The sequence below is a fragment of the Tachyglossus aculeatus genome, chromosome 1 (genome assembly GCF_015852505.1).
Source record: "Tachyglossus aculeatus isolate mTacAcu1 chromosome 1, mTacAcu1.pri, whole genome shotgun sequence".
Classification (NCBI taxonomy): Eukaryota; Metazoa; Chordata; class Mammalia; order Monotremata; family Tachyglossidae; genus Tachyglossus; species Tachyglossus aculeatus.
In genome coordinates, this window is record NC_052066.1 from 71,143,231 (window position 1) to 71,166,635 (window position 23,405).

Genomic DNA, 23,405 nt, shown 5'->3' on the forward strand with positions numbered 1-23,405 from the left:
TACAGGATCGTTTTCATCAAAGCATCACAGAAAATCATACCAAAATATTGGAAGAGTCTAGGAATTACGCTATAGGCATCACCAAATTTCATTTCAGTTAGTTGATCATTTAAACGTACAATGCAAGAAATTAACATATAATATAATTTAAGTAATAAGTAAGAAACTCTTTCATTCGGAAACACTCTCCCAACATTTATTTGGCAAAGACCTGAAGATTGATCCCCTGGAATTTTAAGTAGGGAAGCAGTGTGACCCAGTGGATACAGCACAGGTTGGCAAATCAGTGGACCTGGGTTCCAATTCCGGCTCTGCAACTTTAACGCTTGTGACTCTGGGCAAGTCACTTAACTTCTCTGTGCCTCATTTACCTCACCTGTAAAACGGGGATTACATCCTCCTCCCTCCAATTTAGACTGTGGGTCCCATGTGAGACAAGGGACTGTGTTCAACCTGATTATCTTGTATCTTCCTCGGCGCTTGGTATGGTGCCTGACACATAATAAGCACTTAACAAATACCATAAAAAATACACCAAAGAAATTTACGCATAGGCGCTCTCATTCTTCAATGAAATTCTGAGTTTTACTGGATTCCAATGTGTTTACAGGGGAAAGAAAGAAAACTGAGGTTCCTTGCCAAAGCATTTACAAAATCACTTCTGTGGGGTGGCTTATGGCTAATAAGGTCAGAAACAAGTGATGTAGTCCAGGGTTTCAAAAATGGTACCATGAAAACCTGAGATGACGACTTTTATAAGCTTATTATCAATGGGAGTGTGCCGGCTAATTCTGTAGTCTGTACTCTCCAAGTGCTTAGTACAGTACTCTGCAGAGAGTGAGGGCCCAATAAATACCACTGATTGATTAGCTGATCCATCTCAACTTAAACAGTGGGAGTTAATTCTGAACGTATTTATTTGGTTGCTCATTAAAATGACATAGCAGGTCCAATTCACAAATAGCTACTTGAGACAAAGTTGAAAATATCTGCAAAGTCAACAAAATCCTGTTAAATAATAATAATAACAATAATAATAATAATAATGGCATTTATCAAGTGCTTACTATGTGCAAATCACTGTTCTAAGCGCCGGGGAGGTTACAAGGTGATCAGGTTGTCCCTTGGGGGGCTCACAGTCTTAATTCCCATTTTTCAGATGAGGTAATTGAAGCACAGAGAAGTTAGGTGACTTGCCCAAAGTCACACAGCTGACAATTGGCGGAGCCAGGATTTGAACCCATGACCTCTGCCTCCAAAGCCCATACTATTTCCACTGAGCCACGCTGCTTCTCTAATGCAATGGTAACAATTACTACATCCAAACCTCTTTTGGGTAATCAGTTGATTTCTACTATTTACTCAGACTTGTCTCACTGCACACTTTTCGTTATGTTCTTGATAATTATCAGTTAGTTTTACTGAAATGTACTGAGTGACTGTTCAATGTACAGCACTTAAGTGTAAGTATGTTAAATGTAAGTTAAGTTTGACATATTTAAGTCAAAGGAAAATATAAATAAGACATCTGCAGGATTCCCTGATATGTAATTTACTGTGGTAATCAACAGACAAGAATGATAGACTGGTAGTATATGTAACTCAGACTCTTCAGTAAACATTCTAAAGTTGGGCATTACATTTTAAAGGCTATTGAGCTTTTCCTACTTATTCTGAAGTAACCTCTCAGCTTCTATCAAAAGTCCTTAGGAAGTCTGAGAAGAAAGGTAACCAGCTATCCACACATAAGATTCATTCATTCAATCGTATTTACTGAGCACTGTACAAAGCGCTTCAGAAGTACAAATCGGAAACATATAGAGACGGTCCCTACCGAACAGCGGGCTCACAGTCTAGAAGATAATTTTGGAAATTCCCTGCAAGGACGTATACTGACAGCTAGCAAGTCATTTATCCACCCCCAGCCTTGGCTTTCCTATATGAAGAAAAAGAATCTGTTCTCTATCTTACAAGGATTTGGCACCAAAAAATATTATATATACATCTACATGCATACACATCTCTGAGAGAATACCTGAGAAAATAAGTCAGATCCTGGTAAATGAATTACTGTTTTCAAATGCCTTGCCCCTTTCAATCACTAGAGAACCAACAGTATTGTGACTATTATTACAGAACTCTCACATTTTTCATTTCAGAAAGGCCTTAAATTAGGATAAGTAAACCAGAAGACCTTTAAAATACTTACCAAAGTGGAAAAAGATGATTTACCTGAATGGAACTCAAGATTTGCTGGCATCCTATATATTCCATCCTCAACCTTGTATTCAATTTATGCCAGTGACCTACCAGACTTGCCAGACCAGAACCATGAACTGTATTTCTCAAACACAATTCTAGGGTCTCTACCCTTAAAGCTCTTCAGGCATTCAAGGGTGCTTCACCTCGTTGACTCTTCTGAGTTGTCATTGAAGAGTTTTAAGTCATAAGTGAATAATTATCAGAAAAATAACTGGCTATTGGTTTCTCATACCTGTTTTGATGTGAAGATCTTCTTATATCCTCTGTTCTCTGACATTCCCTAATGGGCATCGGCTTCAGTGGCGAACCCTAAGCCAAATAAAGTAGGAAAAGCAAATTTAACACGTAGTCAAAATGATGTAATGATTCAGTTTTTGCTCAACTTTCAGAGCCACTTACCTGTTGCACCAAATTAGCCATTTAATCACAGACACTTCTTAATCTGCTCAGATACAAATTTCTGTGCTTGCTTTTCTTAGCCCTCTTATCTCTGTTTTATATCAGTCCTAAAGGTTAGCTGAAGGCTTTCCTTCCCCTCAGGCTGGGAAAACTGCAATAACTGTCTCCACTCCAACACCCCTCTACCCCCCAAAAAAACCCCAAACTCAAAAACATTCTACTGCCTCTCTAACATCAATTTCTCCCTAGTCAGGCATGTGACTAGCTGCAAGGATGGTCTATATAAATAGCAAAAAAATGAAACACAGTCTGGTTCTATGAAGACGATATTTAGATCAATATGATCCCAGTGACAAGAGTTATCTCATTGGAAATGTACTGTACAAATGAACAGAAGATTACAACTGTGTTTTAATTTCAAGCTTTAAAATCAAAAGACACAGACAGACAACCCTGTGACCCAAAGCCAAAGAGCAAGTGGGAGAGTGGAATGATTTGTCGTGCAAAACGGAAATCTCTTTCAGACGTTTGAGACTCTGTATCAGTAACTGCTCAGTTGAACTAAGAATGATATTCATTTTTAAGTAGCAGCATGCCTTAGTGGAAAGAAGATGGGCTTGGGTTCTAATACTAGCTTCGCCACCTGTCAGCTGTGTGACCTTGGGCAAGTCACAACTTCTCTGTGCCTCAGTTACCGCATCTGTAAAATGGTGACAAAGACTGTGAGCCCCACGTGGGACAACCTGATTACCTTGTATCTTCCCCAGTGTTTAGAACAGTGCCTGGCACATAGTAAGCGCTTGACAAGTACCGACATTATCATTATTATTATTCATTCAATCAACTATATTTATTGAGCGCTTACTTATTGCTATATTTATTGAGCGCTTACCCCTCCAAAGGGGTAATGGGAGAACAAAGGGAGATTTTGAGGCTCTAATAATGCTACGCACAAAAACTCATCTAAAACCAGAAGTAGGTTCAAAACTAGGTTTAGCTGCCCTTAAAATGGGTTCTATGTCTCTAAGGGAATGAATGCTATCACAGATGTGACTGCTGCCCCAGACAACTGCCCCTGACCCTAAAACGGACACTGAATCCCAACTTGTTTTCCAGGCCATCGATCAGTAGTATATATTGAGCAACTACTGTGTGCAGAGCATTACTGCTTGCGTGAGTAGAACAGAACGAGTATGCATGGTTCCTAGCCTTGCAGAGTTAACAATCTAGTAGGAAACACACACTATAAAATAACTCACAGCTAGAATGAAGATTCAAAGTTAATATGTAGCAGAGTGAATGCTTACGTAATAGGATGTGAACAAAAGATGGGTGATTGTGAGTTCCTAAGTGTGCCGTTCACCTAAAAGGTTAGAGTAATGGTAGAGCGGATAAAACCAGAGGAGGGGGAAATTCTCAAGGCCTTATTCAAACTGTCAAACAATGCTTTCGTGCTCCACCACTTGACAGCCGCATGATCTTGGGCACGTTACTTAACTTCTCGGTGCCTCGGTTACCTCATCTGTAAAAAAAAATGGGGCTTAAGACTATGGGCCCCGTTTGGGACATGGATTGTGTCCCACCTGATTAGCTTGTATCTACTCCAAGGGTTTAGTACAGTGCCTGGAATACAGTAAGCACTTAGCATATATCATTAAAAAACAACAACAAAAAACCCAAAGGCAGGATGTAAGGGATAACGGTATGGGAAAGCAACGGAGCCAAATGGAAAGAACAAGGTTAGGAGACCTGAATTCTGGATCTAGTGCTGTGATTGCCCTGCTACTTTCTCACTTTGAGGAAGTCATTAACCTCTCTGGAACTGGGGAGGAAAATAATAATAGTAATAATTATGGTATTAGTTAAGTGCTTACTATGTGCCAAGCACTGTACTAAGTACTGGGATGGATACAAGCAAATAGATTTGGACACAGTCCCTTGTCCCACATAGGGCTCACAATCTCAATCCCCATTTTACAGATGAAGTAACTGAGGCACAGAGAAGGTCACACAGCACATAAGTGGAAGAGCCAGGATTAGAAACCATGACCATCTAACCCCCAGGCCTGTGCTCGATCCACTATGCCATGCTGCTCCTCTAACGATTGTGAGCCCAATGCGGGACATGAAACATTTCTGATTTGATAACCCTGTATCTACCTTAGAGCCATGCACATATTAAGCACTTTATCATTATTATTAAGATAGACTGGTAAATACTTAAACTGCTACTGCGTTATCTCTGGGTGTTACCATATGAGTTTACTCATCACAATCCAGCTTTACCACAAAAGAATGTCTTCACAGTACTACAAAGGCACTGTGTTTGGAGATTTTCAGTGAGAAAAGTAAAGGACTATTTTCCCATTCATAGAAGAATGACACTAGTCTTTCCAACACAGCCCAGAGCCTTGGAAGAGATCCCATGTTGCTTCTAAGTGGCTAACTACTCAATTTTCAAAATTATTTTCAAGTGTGCTGTAGTGAATTCCTATTTTAAGAGAACCCAGTCTCCAGACAGAAGCATCACATTCTCTGAAATGGAACCACTTTTTAAACTGTTGTTCAGCATTTTACCTTGGGAATTTGATTGTGGTATAGAGAAGGGTATTGAAAATGATTTGTCCAGCATTTATATCCTTCTTCAGTTTTTACATAACGTGTAGACTCAATTATGCATCCTGCTTCCGCTATTTGGGAATATTCTTATGTCTTTCTCTCCCCAGTTACATTCTAAGCTCCTTATTCATTCATTCATTCAATTGTACTTCAGTACTTACAACAGTGCTTGGCACATATTAAGTGCCTAACAAATATCATCTTCATTATTACTATGAGAAGCACCGTGGCTCAGTGGAAGAGCCCGGGCTTTGGAGTCAGAGGTCATGGGTTCAAATCTTGGCTCCACTAATTGTCAGCTGTGTGACCCTGGGCAAGTCACTTAACTTCTCTGTGCCTCAGTTACCTCATCTGTAAAATGGGGATGAAGACTGTGAGCCCCCTGCAGGACAACCTGATCATCTTGTAACCTCCCCAGTGCTTAGAACAGTGCTCTGCACATAGTAAGCGCTTAATAAATACCATCATCATTATTATTATTGAGCATTACTTTGTGCAGAGCACTGTACTAAGTGCTTGGGAAGTACAAATCGGCAACATATAGAGATGGTCCCTACCCAACAACAGGCTCACGGTCTAGAAAGGACATGCCTTGCATATTGGTTGTACTTTTTCTAGTGCTTAGCAGTGTATTGTACTCAGAAGGCACTCATTAAATGCCATTACTACTACTATTTATAATAGCAAGTTATACCCTGCAGGGAGGTATACTCAAGATGCTAATTCTATTTAATCACATTATCTGTGAGTTAATACGGCCCTAAAATCATCTGCCTTATCTTGAGAATCCCAGTGCAAACCTGCTGTGAAAAAGAGGAGGTTTTCAGTTCTACCCCGGCTACTAAATACAAGCCAGGCTTAGCAATAACGAATCACCAAGTTCCCTAGTGTTTTCTCTGAAAAGTAAGACTAGCTTTGGGATCCCAATTACTATTCCTATTTACTATGGAGAAGTAGCATGGCCTACTGGAAAGAGAACGGGCTTGGGAGTCAGAGGACCTGTGTTCTAATTCCGAATGCTACGTACCGGCTAGTGCGACCTTGGGCAACTCAACTTCTCTGGGTCTCAGTTCCCTCATCTGTGAAATGGGGATTCAATCCTGCTCTCCGTTCTACTTAGACTGTGAGCCCCATGTGGGACCTGATTATCCTGTATCTCACGTGGCATGCACTGAACAGTACCACAATTATTATCATCCTTCCTCAAAATCCTTAAAAAGTTTGCCCTGGCTGACCAGTTGACTCAGTACTTTGCCTCCGAGTCGTTTCCGATTCATAGACACTTTATGGACTTATTTATCCACAGAGTTTTCTTGGTAAAGGTACAGAAGTGGTTTACCACTGCCTTCTTCCGCACAGTAAAAACTTAAGTCTCTGCCATTGTTTTTGATCAATATTCTGATCACTTGATCACCTGCTTTTGACTCTTTCCCATGCCGCTGCTGCCCAGCACGGGGGAATCCACTTTGTTCGCACACAGTAGATGCTAATAAATACTACCGATTGACTGGCTTAAAAACTTAAGCCCGGCACCTTAGGAAACAAATTCCTAAACAAACAACCGTTCCCCAAAAGCTGAATCTGAAAATGACAGAAAAACACAATTATGGAGATTTTCACCATGGATAGGAACATACTGAAGTTTAAATGTGTTTATCACCTCACGAGAGATGCTCCGTTGTTCAATATACGCCATGAACTGTGAGCTGAGGCTGTCTGAATCCACACACTTGGGTTGCCTCACCTCTTCCTCCTCTTCTTCTGTGGCACAGCTATCTATATAGTCAATCTGATCCAGATCATGTTCCACTTAACACGGACACAACAAACACACACACACACAAATACACACACCCCAGAGAAAGCATTCAGATTAGATTATCAGCAGTAGAGAAGACAATAATACCACCCATAAGATAGTAAGTCTTAAATGCATTGGGTCTTCCTGGGGAATAAGATCACTTATTTGTCCCAAGGTTATGTTGTTCTGTTTTCAAAAATAAACATGTCAAAAATACACCCCTAATTGCCTTCAAGACTATTAGCTAATGTATCAAATTAAACTGTTTTCTTGCAGTTCAATTTCAGGTGAAGCTAATTAGTCGCTTTAGACTTTTTAAAAAAAATCATTTAGATTCTGCTTGATCCAGCAGTCCTTTATACTTCTACTCTATTTTTAAAGAAAACCACATTCAAGCCAGAAGATAATTTCACACTAATAAATGCCATAATTGTTAAGATACACTGACCATGACAAATTTCAGGTTGGGTCTCGTAAACTTCTGGGCCTTCTAGGCATTGGAATAATGCTTAGAATTCCATAATTCCAGTGCTTAGAACAGTGCTTTGCACATAGTAAGCGCTTAATAAATGCCATCATCATCATCATCATCATCATCATCAATAAGCTTGAAAAGATCTGTACTAAGGACCATCTGCTGCTAAATACAGACAGCGAGTCAAGAAAAGAAATCAATAAAATGTGAAGAAACTGAAAAGGACAAGAGGGAAAAACAAAGAATTTGGTACGAAGAAAATCAAATTAGGAATCACTCAACAAAAACGACAGCTTGGAAAATAGATCTGCGTAACTGCCTTGTCTTTTTTCCTCTCTAGTCAAGTTTTTTTTCTCTCAACACCTTCTGTAAATTTAAGCTCAGGGATTTGGAACACTCTTTGGCAATCACATTGCCTAGAACAGTGAAATCACTAAGGGTGAGAAGGGTATTTGGGAGATTCCCTCCTTTTAAGTATACTAATTTTTACATGCTAGTAATAACAATAATAGTAATAATGGCATTTATTCAGAGCTTACTATGTGCAAAGCTCTGTTCTAAGTGCAGGGGAGGTTACAAGGTGATCAGGTTGTCCCACAGGGGGCTCACAGTCAATCCCCATTTTACAGATGAGGTAACTGAGGCGCAGAGAAGTTAACTGACTTTCCCAAAGTCACACAGCTGACAATTGGCGGAGCTGGAATTTGAACCCATGACCACTGACTCCAAAGCCTGGGCTCTTTCCACTGAGCCACTCTGCTTCTCTAGTAAACACCAGCAATGGTGGCAAATTTTTAATTATGGACGAAAAACTGAATTCCAGATGGCCTGACAAGGTAAACTTGGAATAAAAAAGAAAACAGATATAAAGTCTGTTTCTGGAAGAAGTCAAATATCACTGTGGTTTGGGTTAATATAAGATACTAAAAGATGATCGAAATGAGACTGTGAGCTCACTGTTGGGTAGGGACTGTCTCTATATGTTGCCAACTTGTACTTCCCAAGCGCTTAGTACAGTGCTCTGCACACAGTAAGCGCTCAATAAATACGATTGATGATGATGATGAGACTAACATTTTTGAAGAGGGAATTCTACACAAATAAAATCCTATTCTGCATGTAGTGTTTTAGCCAAACTCCTTGAAACCACTTAGTAAAATTAAATGTAACAGCAACTGAACCGACAAACTATAAGAGAGATGATTTTTAGACCGTCAAAGGGATGGAAAACTAAAAGGGCAGGATACTATATGAAGCAGCTGGTCCAGATGGAAGACTTAGCTTTCAGGATTTAACAATGGAAAAAAAGCCTGAAGCGATAGGGAAAAGAATGATTCAAGGTGAATAAAAGGGAGCAGGTAAGGGATAGAAAGACAACGAGGGACTTTGTCGAGGGACAACGAAGACATGAATAATTTAGGCATCATCGGTAACTGCACTTACCTCCACCATTTGTTACGACCACGCTGCCTCGATTCTCTTGATACTGGCTCTCTCTTCTCAGTCTCTGCTCTTTAGTGATTTCTGCTACACGCAGAGGTAGGTCTGAAAACTCATCTGTTGGCTTTAAACAAAATTACAAGCAAGAAAAGGAACACTGTTTTTAATCTTTGACTAATCAATCAATCAATCGTATTTATTGAGCGCTTACTGTGTGCAGAGCACTGTACTGAGCGCTTGGGAAGTACAAGTTGGCAACATATAATCATCATCATTACCTTCATCAATGGTATTTCGTGAACGCTTACTATGGGCAGGCAACATATAATCATCATCATTACCTTCACCAATGGTATTTCGTGACCGCTTACTATGGGCAGAGCCCTGTACGAAGGGCTTGGGAGTGCTACCTGTCTGTTGTGTGACCTTGGGCAAGTCATTTCACTTCTCTGTGCCTCAGTATCTTCATCTGCAAAATGGACATGCAATACCAGCTCTCCCTCCTAATAAATAATAATAATGTTGGTATTTGTTAAGCGCTTACTATGTCCCCCTTCTAGACTGTGAGCCCACTGTTGGGTAGGGACTGTCTCTGTGTTGCCGACTTGTACTTCCCAAGCGCTTAGTACAGTGCTCTGCACACAGTAAGCACTCAATAAATACGATTGATTGACTGATTGATTGCCAAGCACTGTTCTAAGCACTGGGGGGATACAAGGTAATCAAGGTTGTTCCATGTGGGGCTCACAGTCTTAATCGCCATTTTACATATGAGGGAACTGAGGCACAGAGAAATTAAGTGACTTATCCAAAGTCACGCAGATGACAAGTGGCGGAGCCGAGATTAGAACCCATGACCTCCGACTCCCAAGCCTGGGCTCTTTCCATTGAGCCACGCTGCTCCTACTTAGACTGAGAGCCCAATGTGGGACCCGATTATCTTGCATCTACCCCAACGCTTAGTAGAGAAGCAGCGTGGCTCAGTTCACTTCTCTGTGCCTCAGTTACCTCATCTGTAAAATGGAGATGAAGACTGTGAGCCCCATGTGGGACACCCTGCTCACCTTGTAACCTCCCCAGTGCTTAGAACAGTGCTTAATAAATGCCATCATTATAGTGCTTGGCACCTAGTAAGCGCTTAATAAATACCCCAATTATTATTACAATATAACAAAGTTGGTAGGCACGTTCCCTGCCCACAGTAAGCTTCCAGTCTAGAGAGGGAGGCAGACATTACCACAAATAAATTACAGATATGCACATTAAGTGCTGTGGGGCTGAGGGAGGGGCAAATAAAGGGTGGAAATCCAAGTACAAGGGTGATGCAGAAGGGAGAAGAGGAAATGGGGGCTTAGTTGGGGAAGGCCTCATGGAGGAGATGCAGAGGACTAAGAGGCAGGATGGGGGTGGGGGTGTGCGAGCCCACTGTTGGGTAGGGACTGTCTCTATATGTTGCCAGCTTGTACTTCCCAAGCGCTTAGTACAGTGCTCTGCACACAGTAAGCGCTCAATAAATACGACTGATTGATTGATTGATTGATTGATTGAGGGGTGATAACAGAGTAGTGGAAGGAGCATGGATGTGGGAAACAGCCAGCTTACAGTCCCAGCTCCGCTACTGGCCTGCTGTAGGACCATGGGCGAGTCACTTAACCTCTCTGTGCTTCACTTTCCTCATCTATAAGACGGAAGTAAAATAACCGCTCTCTCGACTTCTCATGATTATGAGCCCCGTGTGGTCAAGTACTATGTCTTTTAGACTGTGAGCCCACTGTTGGGTAGGGACTGTCTCTATATGTTGCCAACTTGTACTTCCCAAGCGCTTAGTACAGTGCTCTGCACACAGTAAGCGCTCAATAAATACGATTTGATTGACTGATGTCTGATCTGATATCCTGTGTCTACCCCAGTGCTTAGCTTACTGCTTGGCACCTAGTGCATGCTTCAAAAATACCATAACAATTTTGATAATTATTTGATAAATTGGCTCTTTTGAAGTATACACTAAAGGGAAATTATTTTCTTCCAGGCACAGCTTGAACATGATTCATTCATTCATTCACTCGTATTTATTGAGCGCTTACTGTGTGCAGAGCACTGTACTAAGCACTTGGGAAGTACAAGTTGGCAACACATAGAGACGGTCCCTACCCAACAGCGGGCTCACAGTCTAGAAGGGGGAGACAGACAACAAAACAAAACATATTAACAAAATAAAAAATAGAATAAATATGTACATGTAAAATAGAGTAATAAATATGTACAAACATATATACATATATACAGGTGCTGTGGGGAGGGGAAGGTGGTAAGGTGGGGGGATGGGGAGGGGAGAATAATAATAACAAATATCATATAAAGATATGACTGAGAGTTTTCATTTTATAAACCAAAGACAGCATCTGAATTACATTATTAAAATATGACTTTGCAACAAATTCTTGGGGCTTTTGTCTTTTATCTTCTCTAGGTTCTGGGACTGTTAATGAATATCCACATGTGTGTAAAAGAGGTGGATGACTTTACCTCATTCCCTGACCATCTTTTATCACCACTGTCCACACTGTTGAAACCTGAATCGAGGGCTCCGTATGGGCGTCCTGAGTAGAGTTCTTCATGGCTGTCGAGTAAAGAGTTGCAAAAATAAAATAGACACATTGATTCGTTTAGCGCTATTTCTATTGTAACAAATATCTACGGTATATCTGAGATGACGAAAATATGTTAACCAAAACAATACTTTCATAAGTTAGGGAAATCTGAAGGGCTCCCTTGATATTCAGCACGATGCCAAATACATGATAGAATACAGTTCCTTTACAAATGATTTCCTTTAGTAAATTTCAGTTTCATTTTATACCGCCTCAATTTAAGAGGCACTGTTTTTAATTTCTCCTCTTAGAAACGCTCTTCTAAAGCCTCAGGACAAGGAGAGCCAACCGTCTCCTAATTGCTGTTGCTTTACATTTTATAGCCTATACCATCATAGTGTGGAAATAATAATAATGGTAATTGTGATATTGGTTAGGCACTTACTACGTATCCAAGCACTGTACTAAGCACTAGGGTAGATTCAAGATAATCAGGTGCCACATGGGACTCACAATCTAAGGAGGGAGAAAAGGCACTGAATCCCCATTTTGAGGATGAGGGAACTGAGGCACAGAGAAGAAGGTGACTTGCCTAAGGTCACACAGCAGACAAGTGGCAGAGCGGGGATTAGAACCCAGGTCCTCTGACTGTCAGGCCTGTGCAGATCCACTAGGCCATGCAAACCATTTCATCGAGAAATATCAAACATGATACTCTGTCTAGCAAGGGAGGGAGTACAAATGTCTATGTAACAAATACATAGACACAAATATAAATACAGAGACACATACAACACTGACAAATACATAGACAAACACAAATACAGTAAAGTTGGCCCTTTATGGCAGGGAAATTGATAGAATGTGAGCCTTACCACTTTCTTCAGAAGGATCTAAAGGAGTACAAGTCATGTTTTGTTTTGTTGTCTGTCTTCCCCCTTCTAGACTGCGAGCCCATAGTTGGGTAGGGATTGTCTCTATCTGTTGCTGAATTGTACTTTCCAAGTGCTTAGTACAGTGCTCTGCACACAGTAAGCGCTCAATAAATACGATTGAATGAATGAATGAAAGTCATCCTAAGTGCTCCCTATTCCCGTCTCACCCTGCTCTCTTCCTCTGCCACCTGAGGCACCACTGCCTTCCAAGCAGTTGGAAAGAGTCCCTTCTACCTACCACTTGTGAGTAATTGTTGGGCAACTGTGCAGGAAGGAAAACAAAGAAAAAAATGCCTCTTGCCTCTGTCTCACAAGACACCCCACTTTCTGCTTGCCTATTTTCCCTGCCTTCTATGGCTGAGAACACTGGCCTCCTCACGATGCCATGAGTGCTTAGTATTTTTAAGCGGACCCATTTTAATGAAGCCCGGGCTGTTACAAGGGCTGCCTTTTAGAGAGACCCCGTGGGTCCTCACTTGAGATGCTTCGTGTAGCATCTTAAACAATCCTATAGGCCTGAGGATGCTGAAGAAATAGCACTGAATCATTAAATTACAAATTATGACTCGTGTCTTTCATCCCAAAACCAGCATTTGGCAAGCACTTGGAGATTTCTGAAGCCATGGCTTCAGAAATCTATTTTTAATGGTTTGATTTTAAAATGGGATCTTTCAGAAAACTTCTATTTTGTGTCCAGCATTCGGCCTGCTGAGGAGAAGCAGCACGGCACAGTGGATAGAACACGGGCCTGGGAATCAGAAGGTGATGGGTTCTGAGCCCTTTGTTGGGTAGGGCCCTTTCTATATGTTGCCGACTTGTACTTCCCAAGCGCTTAGTACAGAGCTCTGCACACAGTAAGCGCTCAATAAATAAGATCGAATGAATGAAAGAATCCCGGCTCTGCCACTTGCCTGCTGTGTGACCCTGGGCAAGTCACTTCACTGTGCCTCAGTTACCTCATCTGCAAAATGGGGACTGAGACTGTGAGCCCCATGTGAGACAGGGACTGTGTCCAACTCAATTTGCTCGTGTCCACCCTAGCGCTTAAAACAGGGCCTGTCACATAGTGACTGCTTAGCAAATATCATTATTGTTATTATTATTCTTATTTTTAACAAAGGGCGAGAATAAGCCGGTTCCCATACTGTGTTCTTTGGGCACAGTATCCCATGGGGTTTTTTTAAACATAAGCTCATTTTAGCCAATGAGGCCGGATACCTAGACAAATCTAAGAGAGGCCATCTGTTGCTAGTGACAAGAACAACAGAGGGATTTGTCTGACCCTGGGCAAATGGCATCTCTAGAGACAACGGTCGGCCTGCCAAGCAGGAACCTGACGCCCCAGAGAGACACATAAGCTTGAGCATTTGCTCTTCTGAACTAAGTGCAGTTCATTCTCCAGCTAATGTCATTCTTAAGGTGCTAGGAGCACTAAAACCGCTGGATGAGGAGACGGATACACACTTGTACCTTCTACAAAATGCAAGGGGAAAACTACAGTGTTGGACAGAATAAAAGGCTTATTTCCAAAACTCCAGATGAAGAACAAAGTTACTGAAATGAAGTAAATATGATTTGGCAATCTTGGCAATTTTGACCCACAAAAGCCTCTTATTACTCAACTCTAAATGTGCTCATATTTCTGAGTAAAGAGAGACTCACTAAAGGGTCCACTGAAGAAGTGCATGAAAACAAGTTTCCAAACAATTAGCCAAATGGGTACTTTCAACTTCCAAAGATCATCCCTTCACAACAGGGGTTGGCAACCTCTGGTTTCTGAGTCCCATCTGACTCTTCTTGGAGGCAAATACGGTTTCGTCTACAGGCCCAAACACTGTCTGCAACCTCCTCGTGGGCATGGATTACGCCTACTGTATTTCATTTCGCATTTTATTTTTCCAGAGACTTACGGCTCTGCCTGCGGTGTGAGTGATCGACTGATTAGCAACAATCCCCTCCCCTCCCCGTCAGAAAGCAGCACCCGGTGAACGGGCTACCCGAGGCCTCCAGCTTCTGCTTCTCTCAATAATAATAATAATAATGGCATTTATTAAGCGCTTACTATGTGCAAAGCACCGTTCTAAGCGCTCAACTGCTCAGAGGATTCGGTGGTGGGGTTCCTTCAGTCTCCCCACCCCTGCCACGGGAGCACTTGGCTACCAATTTTGAGGACAAAGCCATCTCCCGGCCGGCCGGCTGAGGCTAAGTCCTCGGAGCTGTACTGCTCCCGCACCACACCCCGTGTTTTTGGGATGGAGCCGTTGGGTGGGAACTCCCCCTTCCTCCCTTCCCTTCCGCTCCGTTCCCTGATCAGGAGATCCATTCTCCCCAATTCTCCTGGAGCGGTGGGCACCTTGGAAAGATGGGGGCTCTGTAACCCCTCAAATGCCTCTGAGGACTGGAGCAGGCGGTATTGGTCTTTTAAAAAGGTGCCTCGCAGCTAATTGATAATCGCAATAATAATTATTATTATGCTATTTGTTAAGCGCTATATGCCCGGCACTGAACTAAGCTCTAGGGTGGAAACAAGCAAATCGGTTTGGATGCAGTCCCTGGCCCATGTGACGCTCGTAGTCTCAATCCCCATTTTACAGATGAGGTAACTGGGGCCCAGAGAAGTGACGTGACTTGCCAAAGGTCGCAAAGCAGACAGGTGGCACAGCCGGAATTAGAACCCATGACTTTCTTAACTCCCAGGCCTGTGCTCTAGCCGCTAGGCCTCGCTCCTTCTCTTGTAACTCCACCTTCCCTCTCCAGCTTCGGCCGGGGGAGATGGAGACAGGATGAGGTAGGAAGAGGGAGCAATTTGGTTAAAGAGACACAAATGTCGCATTTCCTGAACTCCCTTTTCTCTCTCCCCTTCTGGTTGAGGCTCGGGCTGGGAGAGTGGGAAGGGTAGGGGGTCAGACGACGGAGCGAGCCAGGCTAAGCTGTTGCTCTGAAGAGGCTGGGGTTCCCGACACCCCTTCTCTCTTCCAGGACTCGGCTCTCCGGTTCCTCTCTCCCTGATCATCCCCATCTTCCCCTGTAGCACCTAACTCCTTTTTTTGAGAAACTTACCACAGTGGCAATGAGTTATGCCGTGCTTTTCAGAAACTCTACACAATACGCTACATTTCTCCTTTATTTTTGCATTTTTTATTAGATGTCTCGGCTAAAATAAGCCCTGTAAGCAGTATGACTTCACCGGGGGTCTCTTCCCCATAGGATCATAACCATTAGCAGAACAAGAGAAGCGGTGTGGCTCAGTGGCAAGAGCCTGGGCTTGGGAGTCAGAGGTCATGGGTTCGAATCCCAGCTCTGCCACTTGTCTGCTGTGTGGCCTTGGGCAAGTCACTTCACTTCTCTGGGCCTCAGTTCCCTCATCTGTAAAATGGGGATGAAGACTGTGAGCCACATGTGGGACAACCTGATCACCTTGTATCCCCCAGTGCTTAGAACAGTGCTTGGCACATAGTAAGCGCTTAACAAATGCCATCATTATTATTATTAATAAGAATTTTTAGATAGCTTTGTCAGTTCCGCATTAAGGGATATTCTCGATAACAAAAATCTGAAAGTGACTTCTTACTGGATTCAGTCTTGAGGCTTTGTCATCTGGGACCTTGATGCTTTAAGTCTGATTATAACTCATATATGTCCTTTCCTTAGTTCTGGTCTCTTTTGTCCTTTTACCTACATTTTTCTGCTGTAAGCTCAATGAGGGGCATATCTGCTTGCAGTCATTCTTTATACAGTGCACATCACCATTCAGATACGTATGCTGTTGTGTAAAAGGGGTGAAGCAGCCAAAACGGCACATTTTGATCTACACTTGGAGAAAACATTATCTCAAAAATATTTTATAAAAATGTAACCAAAGGCATTTTAGAATATGAAGAAAATGCTTTATTTACTTGCTTGCCTCTACTGCGTAACTGTCCCACCCCTATTTTTGAGAAGAAAATAAGACAATTTTTTGTACCACATAACTGTAAGCAGTGAGAGACGCGTTGACTTGGGTTGCAAGAGGAGAAAGGACAGAACATTCAACCCCAAAGGATCCCATAACTTGCTTTCATTTTAGAAAAATGATGCCAAAAGTTGGGGTAATTACATAAGTGAATGCAGCAGATGGGAATGGAACAAGAAGGTAAAGGACGCAAGAATGGGAAAACAAAGTCTACACAAAGTTATGTACAAATGATTCAATTCACAAATAATTTCTGATAAATGCATTAAACACAACTAAACTAATCAAAAACCACCTTCCCATTACTTCATTTCTTCAAACCACAATAATGAATGCCCACTTATAATGGAAACACAATGATGAGCTAACTAAGCACTCATTATCTAGTCTATCAATCAGCATCAGTCTTACTACATTTTTAGGCCAGACTACTTGGCAGAAAGCTTAATATACTATACTGAACTGTACTGTATTCTTTCTAACGTTTAGAACAGTGCTTGGCACATTGTAAGCACTTAACAAAAACCATTATTATTATCATTATTATTATTATTCTAAGCACCCAGTTCACTGCTCAGTCCAGAGTAAGAACTCAATACCATCGACCGACTGTGCGATGCTGCAACTACTTTGATGGCTCTAGTTTCTATCACTCCCCAAGTAACAGCGATGGGATAAAGAAGCACACTTACCAAGAGCTAAATCCCATGGGTCTTCTGTCATAATCAGGCAGATCTGGCACGCTCTTGCACGCTTCTATGTTTAGGTATTTAAATATGTGTATTTTACCTTTTATGCATATCTAGAGAAAACAGAAAGAAAACCCGTAATAGCCTTGTGGTCAACACACTACCTAACTAAAAGGTTGACGATTCTTTCTGTCTACATTGGAAAGGGGAGAAAAAAGACGATTCTTTTTGTACAAGCCCTTGCCCAACATACACTGGAGAGGGGAGAAAAAGAGAGAAATCCCTATGAAATTTTGTTTTCTACCCTGCAGGTAGCAAGTCGTAAGACGACAAAAATACATGGAGCCAGTAGGACCTCAAATCGGAGCTGTTCGAAAACTTAAGTAGCTCGACTGCCCTGGTTTAGCCCGAGAGCTGAGCCAGGAAGCTAGGCCTCTTGTGTTTTGAGTAAGGAGGAGCATTGAACAGGTTCCTCCTTTCCCAAAACACAAGCAGAGGATCTTCCGTGAGGTTTTCCCTAGGAGTTCCCCTCCCTCTCATTCCCTCACTCCCCACAATCTCTCCATTTTTCAAAAGGGAAAATGAAATCATCTTTTATTCAACCCTTTAAAATAATGGTTAATTCTATTACTTCAAAATCACATTAAAGGACTGCGATATACGTCAGTATGAATCATATAGTAGAGAAACTACAATACACACTTTGGAAGGGCGTTGTGAGCCCGTTGTTGGGTAGGGACCATCTCTGTATGTTGCCAACTTGCACTTCCCAAGCGCTTAGTACAGTGCTCTGCACACAGCAAGCGCTCAATAAATACGATTGAATGGAGAAGCAGCATGGCTCAGTGGAAAGAGCAAGGGCTTGGGAGTCAGAGGTCATGGGTTCAAACCCCAGCTCCGCCAACTGTCAGCTGTGTGACTTTAGGCAAGTCACTTCACTTCTCTGGACCTCAGTTCCCTCATCTGTAAAATGGGGATGAAGACTGTGAGCCCCCCGTGGGACAACCTGATCACCTTGTAACCTCCCCAGTGCTTAGAACAGTGCTTTGCACATAGTAAGCGCTTAATAAATGCCATCACTATTATTATTATTATAAAGGGATCTCAACTTGGAAATGGGAACAAACTTTCTCCTGTAAACATGATTTTGAAACACTTATGCTGTTGCTCTTTTTTCTGGAATGTTAAAATGATATCCTATAGGTCACTACAAAGAAACTCTCTTTCCTCTCAACTTCAAGCAAGTCTCCAGAGTAGAAATAATAACTTTCTCATCACCTAATACACACTGCCAAAATATCCAGGCATTTTGCTGGGCACCTGTTTTTGGTTTTTTGGGGAGGGTTTTGTTTTGGTAGATGTTGAATCTGATGCACAAAGGGACAGTGGGATTTAGAACCCTCAACATACTTAGCATTTTGAATTTGGTGTTTGGTCAATGAAGGCATGAAGGCAGCATCCCAGCCTTTAGGAGGCCATTTTTTAGAATTAAAATCCTGCAGCAACTATAAAAGATTTTTAGAGAAAAGGTTTGCAGGATTTACGTAAGGGTCAATCTTCACCTTGATCAGAATTATATTAGTAAGGAACTCAAGATTTTCTTCACAGGTTAAGCAGGCTATTTACTTGAAACCCAACTGCTGCATTTAATTTCTATAGTATTAATAGCTCACAATTTGTCCCAAATCAAACTACAGTGATGGTTAAATGAGCTGGTATGCTGGACTTCACGTTGTTACAAATGTCCACAGTGTTTACTGTATTGACATCTTTAACTAGGATCCTTGTTAAACTTTGACAGGCAAGGTCTGATCCTTTGATTTTTTACAACGTCTTATGTTTGTACTTTCTGCTCTCACTCCTGGTGTGAACATAAGAACTACTGAAAGGGATGGTTGGTTTAATCCCCAAACAAAGTTTATCCAAGAATTTCTCTTTTGTCACTGTTAGAATGAAAAAGATCTAAGTAAGCAAATCTGTTAAAAATAGAGGAAAAAAAGAAATAACATGTCAGTCGGGAAGACCTATGAGGCAATCAGACCTCACCACAATGAAACAATTTCACCAATTAAAAAAAAGGTCGCGATCAAGATCTCGCTGTACATCTTCCACCAAAAAGTTATTTCTCTAATTGTACCATCCATACATGAAGACCAGAGCCTACTTCAATTATTATGCTATAGAATTTTTTTCCAAATGCACCTAGTTCAATAAAGGCTCACTCCACAGCTGTTTGAGCTGGTCTAAGACATTTGCTCTCTGACAAGACCTGATGAGAAGTTCCAGTGTGGCTTAGTGGAAAGAGCACAGGCTTGGGAGTCATAAGGCGTGGGTTCTAATCTCAGCTGTGTCACTTGTCTGCTGTGTGACCCTGGGCAAGCCACTTAATTTATCTGTGCCTCAGTTACCTCATCTGTAAAATAGGGATTACGATGTGAGCCCCCGGTGGGACAACCTGATTACCTTCTATCTACCCTAGTGCTTAGAACAGTGCTTGGCGCACAGCAAGCGGTTAACAAATGCCATAGTTATTATTAGGACTAAAAAGACCCCAAATCATGGTTTTCTTGCCTATTATCTCTTTGAAGCCTGTCCCCTCTTAGTCCTCATCCCCCATACCCTAAAATCCCCGCTCCCTTTCCACCTTCCGTGTTCACAATGAAACGTTGGCCCCTATGTCTAGTTCTGCCAAGTGGCGGGTTTTCATTATGTGCTCCGGCTAGAACTCTGTTGGAAAATTAGGGAATGCTTCATTTAACAATGTGAGTCAGCCTATTTGGATACATCACGATGCAGTGGCAGAAGAAACATCTGTGCGCATGCATGCTGCATCACGTACTGTGAGTTCTTCCCCGCCCCCCCGTTTCCTTAATGGAGGATTTTGCAAGAATGCAGCCAATCCATTTTTGGAGGGCTGAATGTATTGGTTTCGTCCTCTCCTCCATTCCTCTAGACTGTAAACTCGTTGTGGGCAGGGAAAGTGAGTACCAAATCTGTTATTGTACTCTCCCATGTGCTTAGTACAGTGCTCTCCACACAGAAAGAGCTAAATAAACCATTTGCCTTGTGTGGACCAAGAAGAACTGGAGCCACAACTGTAGATTTCCTGCTTCTCGATGCACAATCTCGGCCCTCTAAATTTTACTGAAAATTCTACAATCTCTAAAACTATCTACAAGGTTGTTTAGAGTCACCTGTTAGGGACACTTACTAGATGAAACCACCACTTCACTCAACCTGTGCCTTCTACTGAATAAATGACAAATGCTCTATTGGTCTAAAAAATTAGTTTATGACTTTTAGCCAACAGAGGTGTAGAGATACAGAGAGCTCTATTCCAAAGAAAAAGGGGTCTGCTCTCAGTGTTTTGTTTTTTTTTTTTGCTTCTGAGTTATAAGAAGCCCTACAAAGAAATCTCTTTTACTGGGAAGACTGTATCCTTCGGTGGGGGGAAAGCTTTAGATTGATGCAGGAGTTTGCTTGCCTGAAAACTACCTTTTTTTGAAAAGATTTTCAGTTTAGAAAGTTAACTATTCATTCATTCAATCATATTTATTGAACGCTCATGTGTGCAGAGCACTGTATTAAGCGCTTTATAATATAAATATATAAATACAGTGCTCTGGACATAGTAAGCGCTCAATAAATACGATTGATGATTGATGATAAATATGCAATATATAATATAACTAATGTTCTCTCTCTAAATGTATAACTATATATAACTATATAATGTTCTATTCCCAACCCCTCGTGAGTTGCTTTGATTACATTCCTTCCAATCAATCCGAAATTATGATTTCATTAGAAAAAACTTAAACCAAAAATCCCCATCAGTGAAGAAGGAGAAGCCACGATTCTTTGCCATGTGTCTCTCTCCTTCTCAGCATAAGGCTTAAATGAAAACGACACCGACGGCATCTTTGTCTGCTTCACGATGAATGTCACACCTGTGCTGGCGGAGACTGTAGGGGGTTGTTATCGAGGGTGATCATCTGTAGGTGCCTGAGGTTGCGATAACAAACAGGGATCGTTGTAATTTTATTGCAGGAGACGTCCAACCGTATTAAAGGCAATTCTGCAAGCTCTGTGTGTGCAGAAATGGAAATATTTAGTCAAGGAATTATTAAAAGCTGAGTCAAAAATCATAGGAACAATCACAGATGTTGGTATGACTATACACATCTTCCAGACAAACAAAAGTGTCCATAGTGAAAAAACAAAGGATTCAAATCCACCTCGTCAAATTGGAAAAAAAAAAAAGAAACCAACCCTCAAAACCCACAAATATTTAGGATATGCCCTTTTTATATTTGAAGAATACCCGTTACTCAGTGGGTGTTTACAGAATGTCCAATAGTCGTTTTGGCCTTCCAGTCTCCTTCCTCACCTTCAGGTAAACGCACTAAATGATTTCTTCGGATGTTGAGATCCCGCAGACATTCCAGATTGCCGACTTGGGGAGGTACTGTCTGAATTTCATTACAACTCACATCCTGAATCAAAAGGGAAACAAACCAAACAACTGCTGTAACATTCAAATGCGTGTTTTCAATAGCATCCAAACAATTCCCACAGTTCCCTCTGGTATTTTCTATTTGGAAACATCCACCAATTATTGCATATGAACTTACGGATCTTTGCATGAATTTTGCAGGTGGAGATAAAAAATATACTCTGGATCTTGGACAAGGATGGGCAGTTTGAGCAAGTAGATCCCAAGTAGGTCTAAAAAAAGGATCTACCTATGCAAGTCTTTACTGTAATTGTCTTGCTTTACAGATCTTGAAGTTAAACAGAAGCAAAAACATAATAAAACAAAATTTTCAAAATTGTGAGATGGAAAGCCCATACCCCAAACCCCAGTGTGAGTAATCAATCAATCGTATTGATTGAAGGCTTCTTACAGTCTGCAGAGCACTGGATTAAGCCTTTGGGAGAGTACAACATATTCATTCGACCGTATTTATTGAGCGCTTACTGTGTGCAGAGCACTGTACTAAGCACTTAGCACTGTATTAAGAGTTTAGCACAGAGTTGATAGACGCGTTCCCTGCCCACAACGAGCAGTCAAGAACCTACGATAAAAAATATAGTGGGGATACTCCGTAAATCATTTCAGCTAATTTTGGACCACATGAAGTGGGTCCAAAGAATGTGCATGACAAAGATACCACAACTATGGGGCGTGCCACCAACGTAAAATGCTGTACTACTAAGAAAAGATGTAAGTCCTCCCATCATCACTTGGGTAAATTATTCTAAACTAGACTGTAAGCTCTTTGCGGGTAGGGATGTGTCTGCAGTGTACTCTCCCAAGTGCTTAGAGTTCAGTGACGCGCACATAGTAAGCACTCAATAAATACCACCGATTGATCCGTCACTAAATGATTTGGCCCCAAAGACACACTGATGAGCTGCAGAGACTAAGATCGATAAATTGTGTTTATTTTGCTAATGTGAACGTAGCAGAAGTCACTGCAGAATTGAGGTGTTGTGCAATTCATGTTTGTACATATTTATTACCCTATTTATTTATTTATTTATTTTATCTGTACATATCTATTCTATTTATTTTGTTAGTATGTTTGGTTTTGTTCTCTGTCTCCCCCTTTTAGACTGTGAGCCCACTGTTGGGTAGGGACTGTCTCTATATGTTGCCAACTTGTACTTCCCAAGCACTTAGTACAGTGCTCTGCACACAGTAAGCGCTCAATAAATACGACTGATTGATTGATTGATGGAGTAGTCAGTACGGGGTCAACCCCAAAACTTGAGTAAAATTATTATGATGGTTTTACCAATGACACCTTATATTTACATAATATGCCTAAGGAGCTCTAAGAGCTTTGTGGATTCCTGTTTTAAAATAAAATAGTAACAGCAATATTTGTTAAGCACTTACTATGGGTCAAGCACTGTTTTAAGCACTGGGGTAGATCTACAAGTTAATCAAGTCACACGTAGTTCCTGTCCCACATGGGGGTAAGCAATCTAAGATGTAGGGGGCACAGGAAAGGAATTCCCATTTTACAGCTGAGGAGACTGAATCAATCAATCGATCAATCGCATTTATTGAGCGCTTACTGTGTGCAGAGCACTGTACTAAGCGCTTGGGAAGTGCAAGTTGGCAACATATAGAGACAGCCCCTACCCAACAGTGGGCTCACAGACTGAAGCACAGAGAAGTTCAAGTGGCTTGCCCAAGATGACCCAGCAGGGAAGTGGAGGAGCCGGGATTA

At 41.6% G+C, this 23,405-nt stretch overlaps 1 protein-coding gene across 1 annotated transcript in view; it reads right to left on the reverse strand.

The window, feature by feature from the left end:
* The window catches only part of LRCH3 (leucine rich repeats and calponin homology domain containing 3), a 166,422-nt gene that overhangs the window by 37,788 nt on the left and 105,229 nt on the right, over positions 1 to 23,405 (reverse strand). The window contains exons 4-10 of the mRNA XM_038745265.1: positions 21,554 to 21,659; positions 21,114 to 21,250; positions 17,167 to 17,276; positions 11,523 to 11,616; positions 9,000 to 9,120; positions 6,941 to 7,089; positions 2,495 to 2,571 (exon numbers count right to left, since the gene is read on the reverse strand). Of these exons, the coding sequence (XP_038601193.1) occupies positions 2,495 to 2,571; positions 6,941 to 7,089; positions 9,000 to 9,120; positions 11,523 to 11,616; positions 17,167 to 17,276; positions 21,114 to 21,250; positions 21,554 to 21,659 (794 nt within the window). The remainder of the gene's footprint in view (positions 1 to 2,494; positions 2,572 to 6,940; positions 7,090 to 8,999; positions 9,121 to 11,522; positions 11,617 to 17,166; positions 17,277 to 21,113; positions 21,251 to 21,553; positions 21,660 to 23,405) is intronic.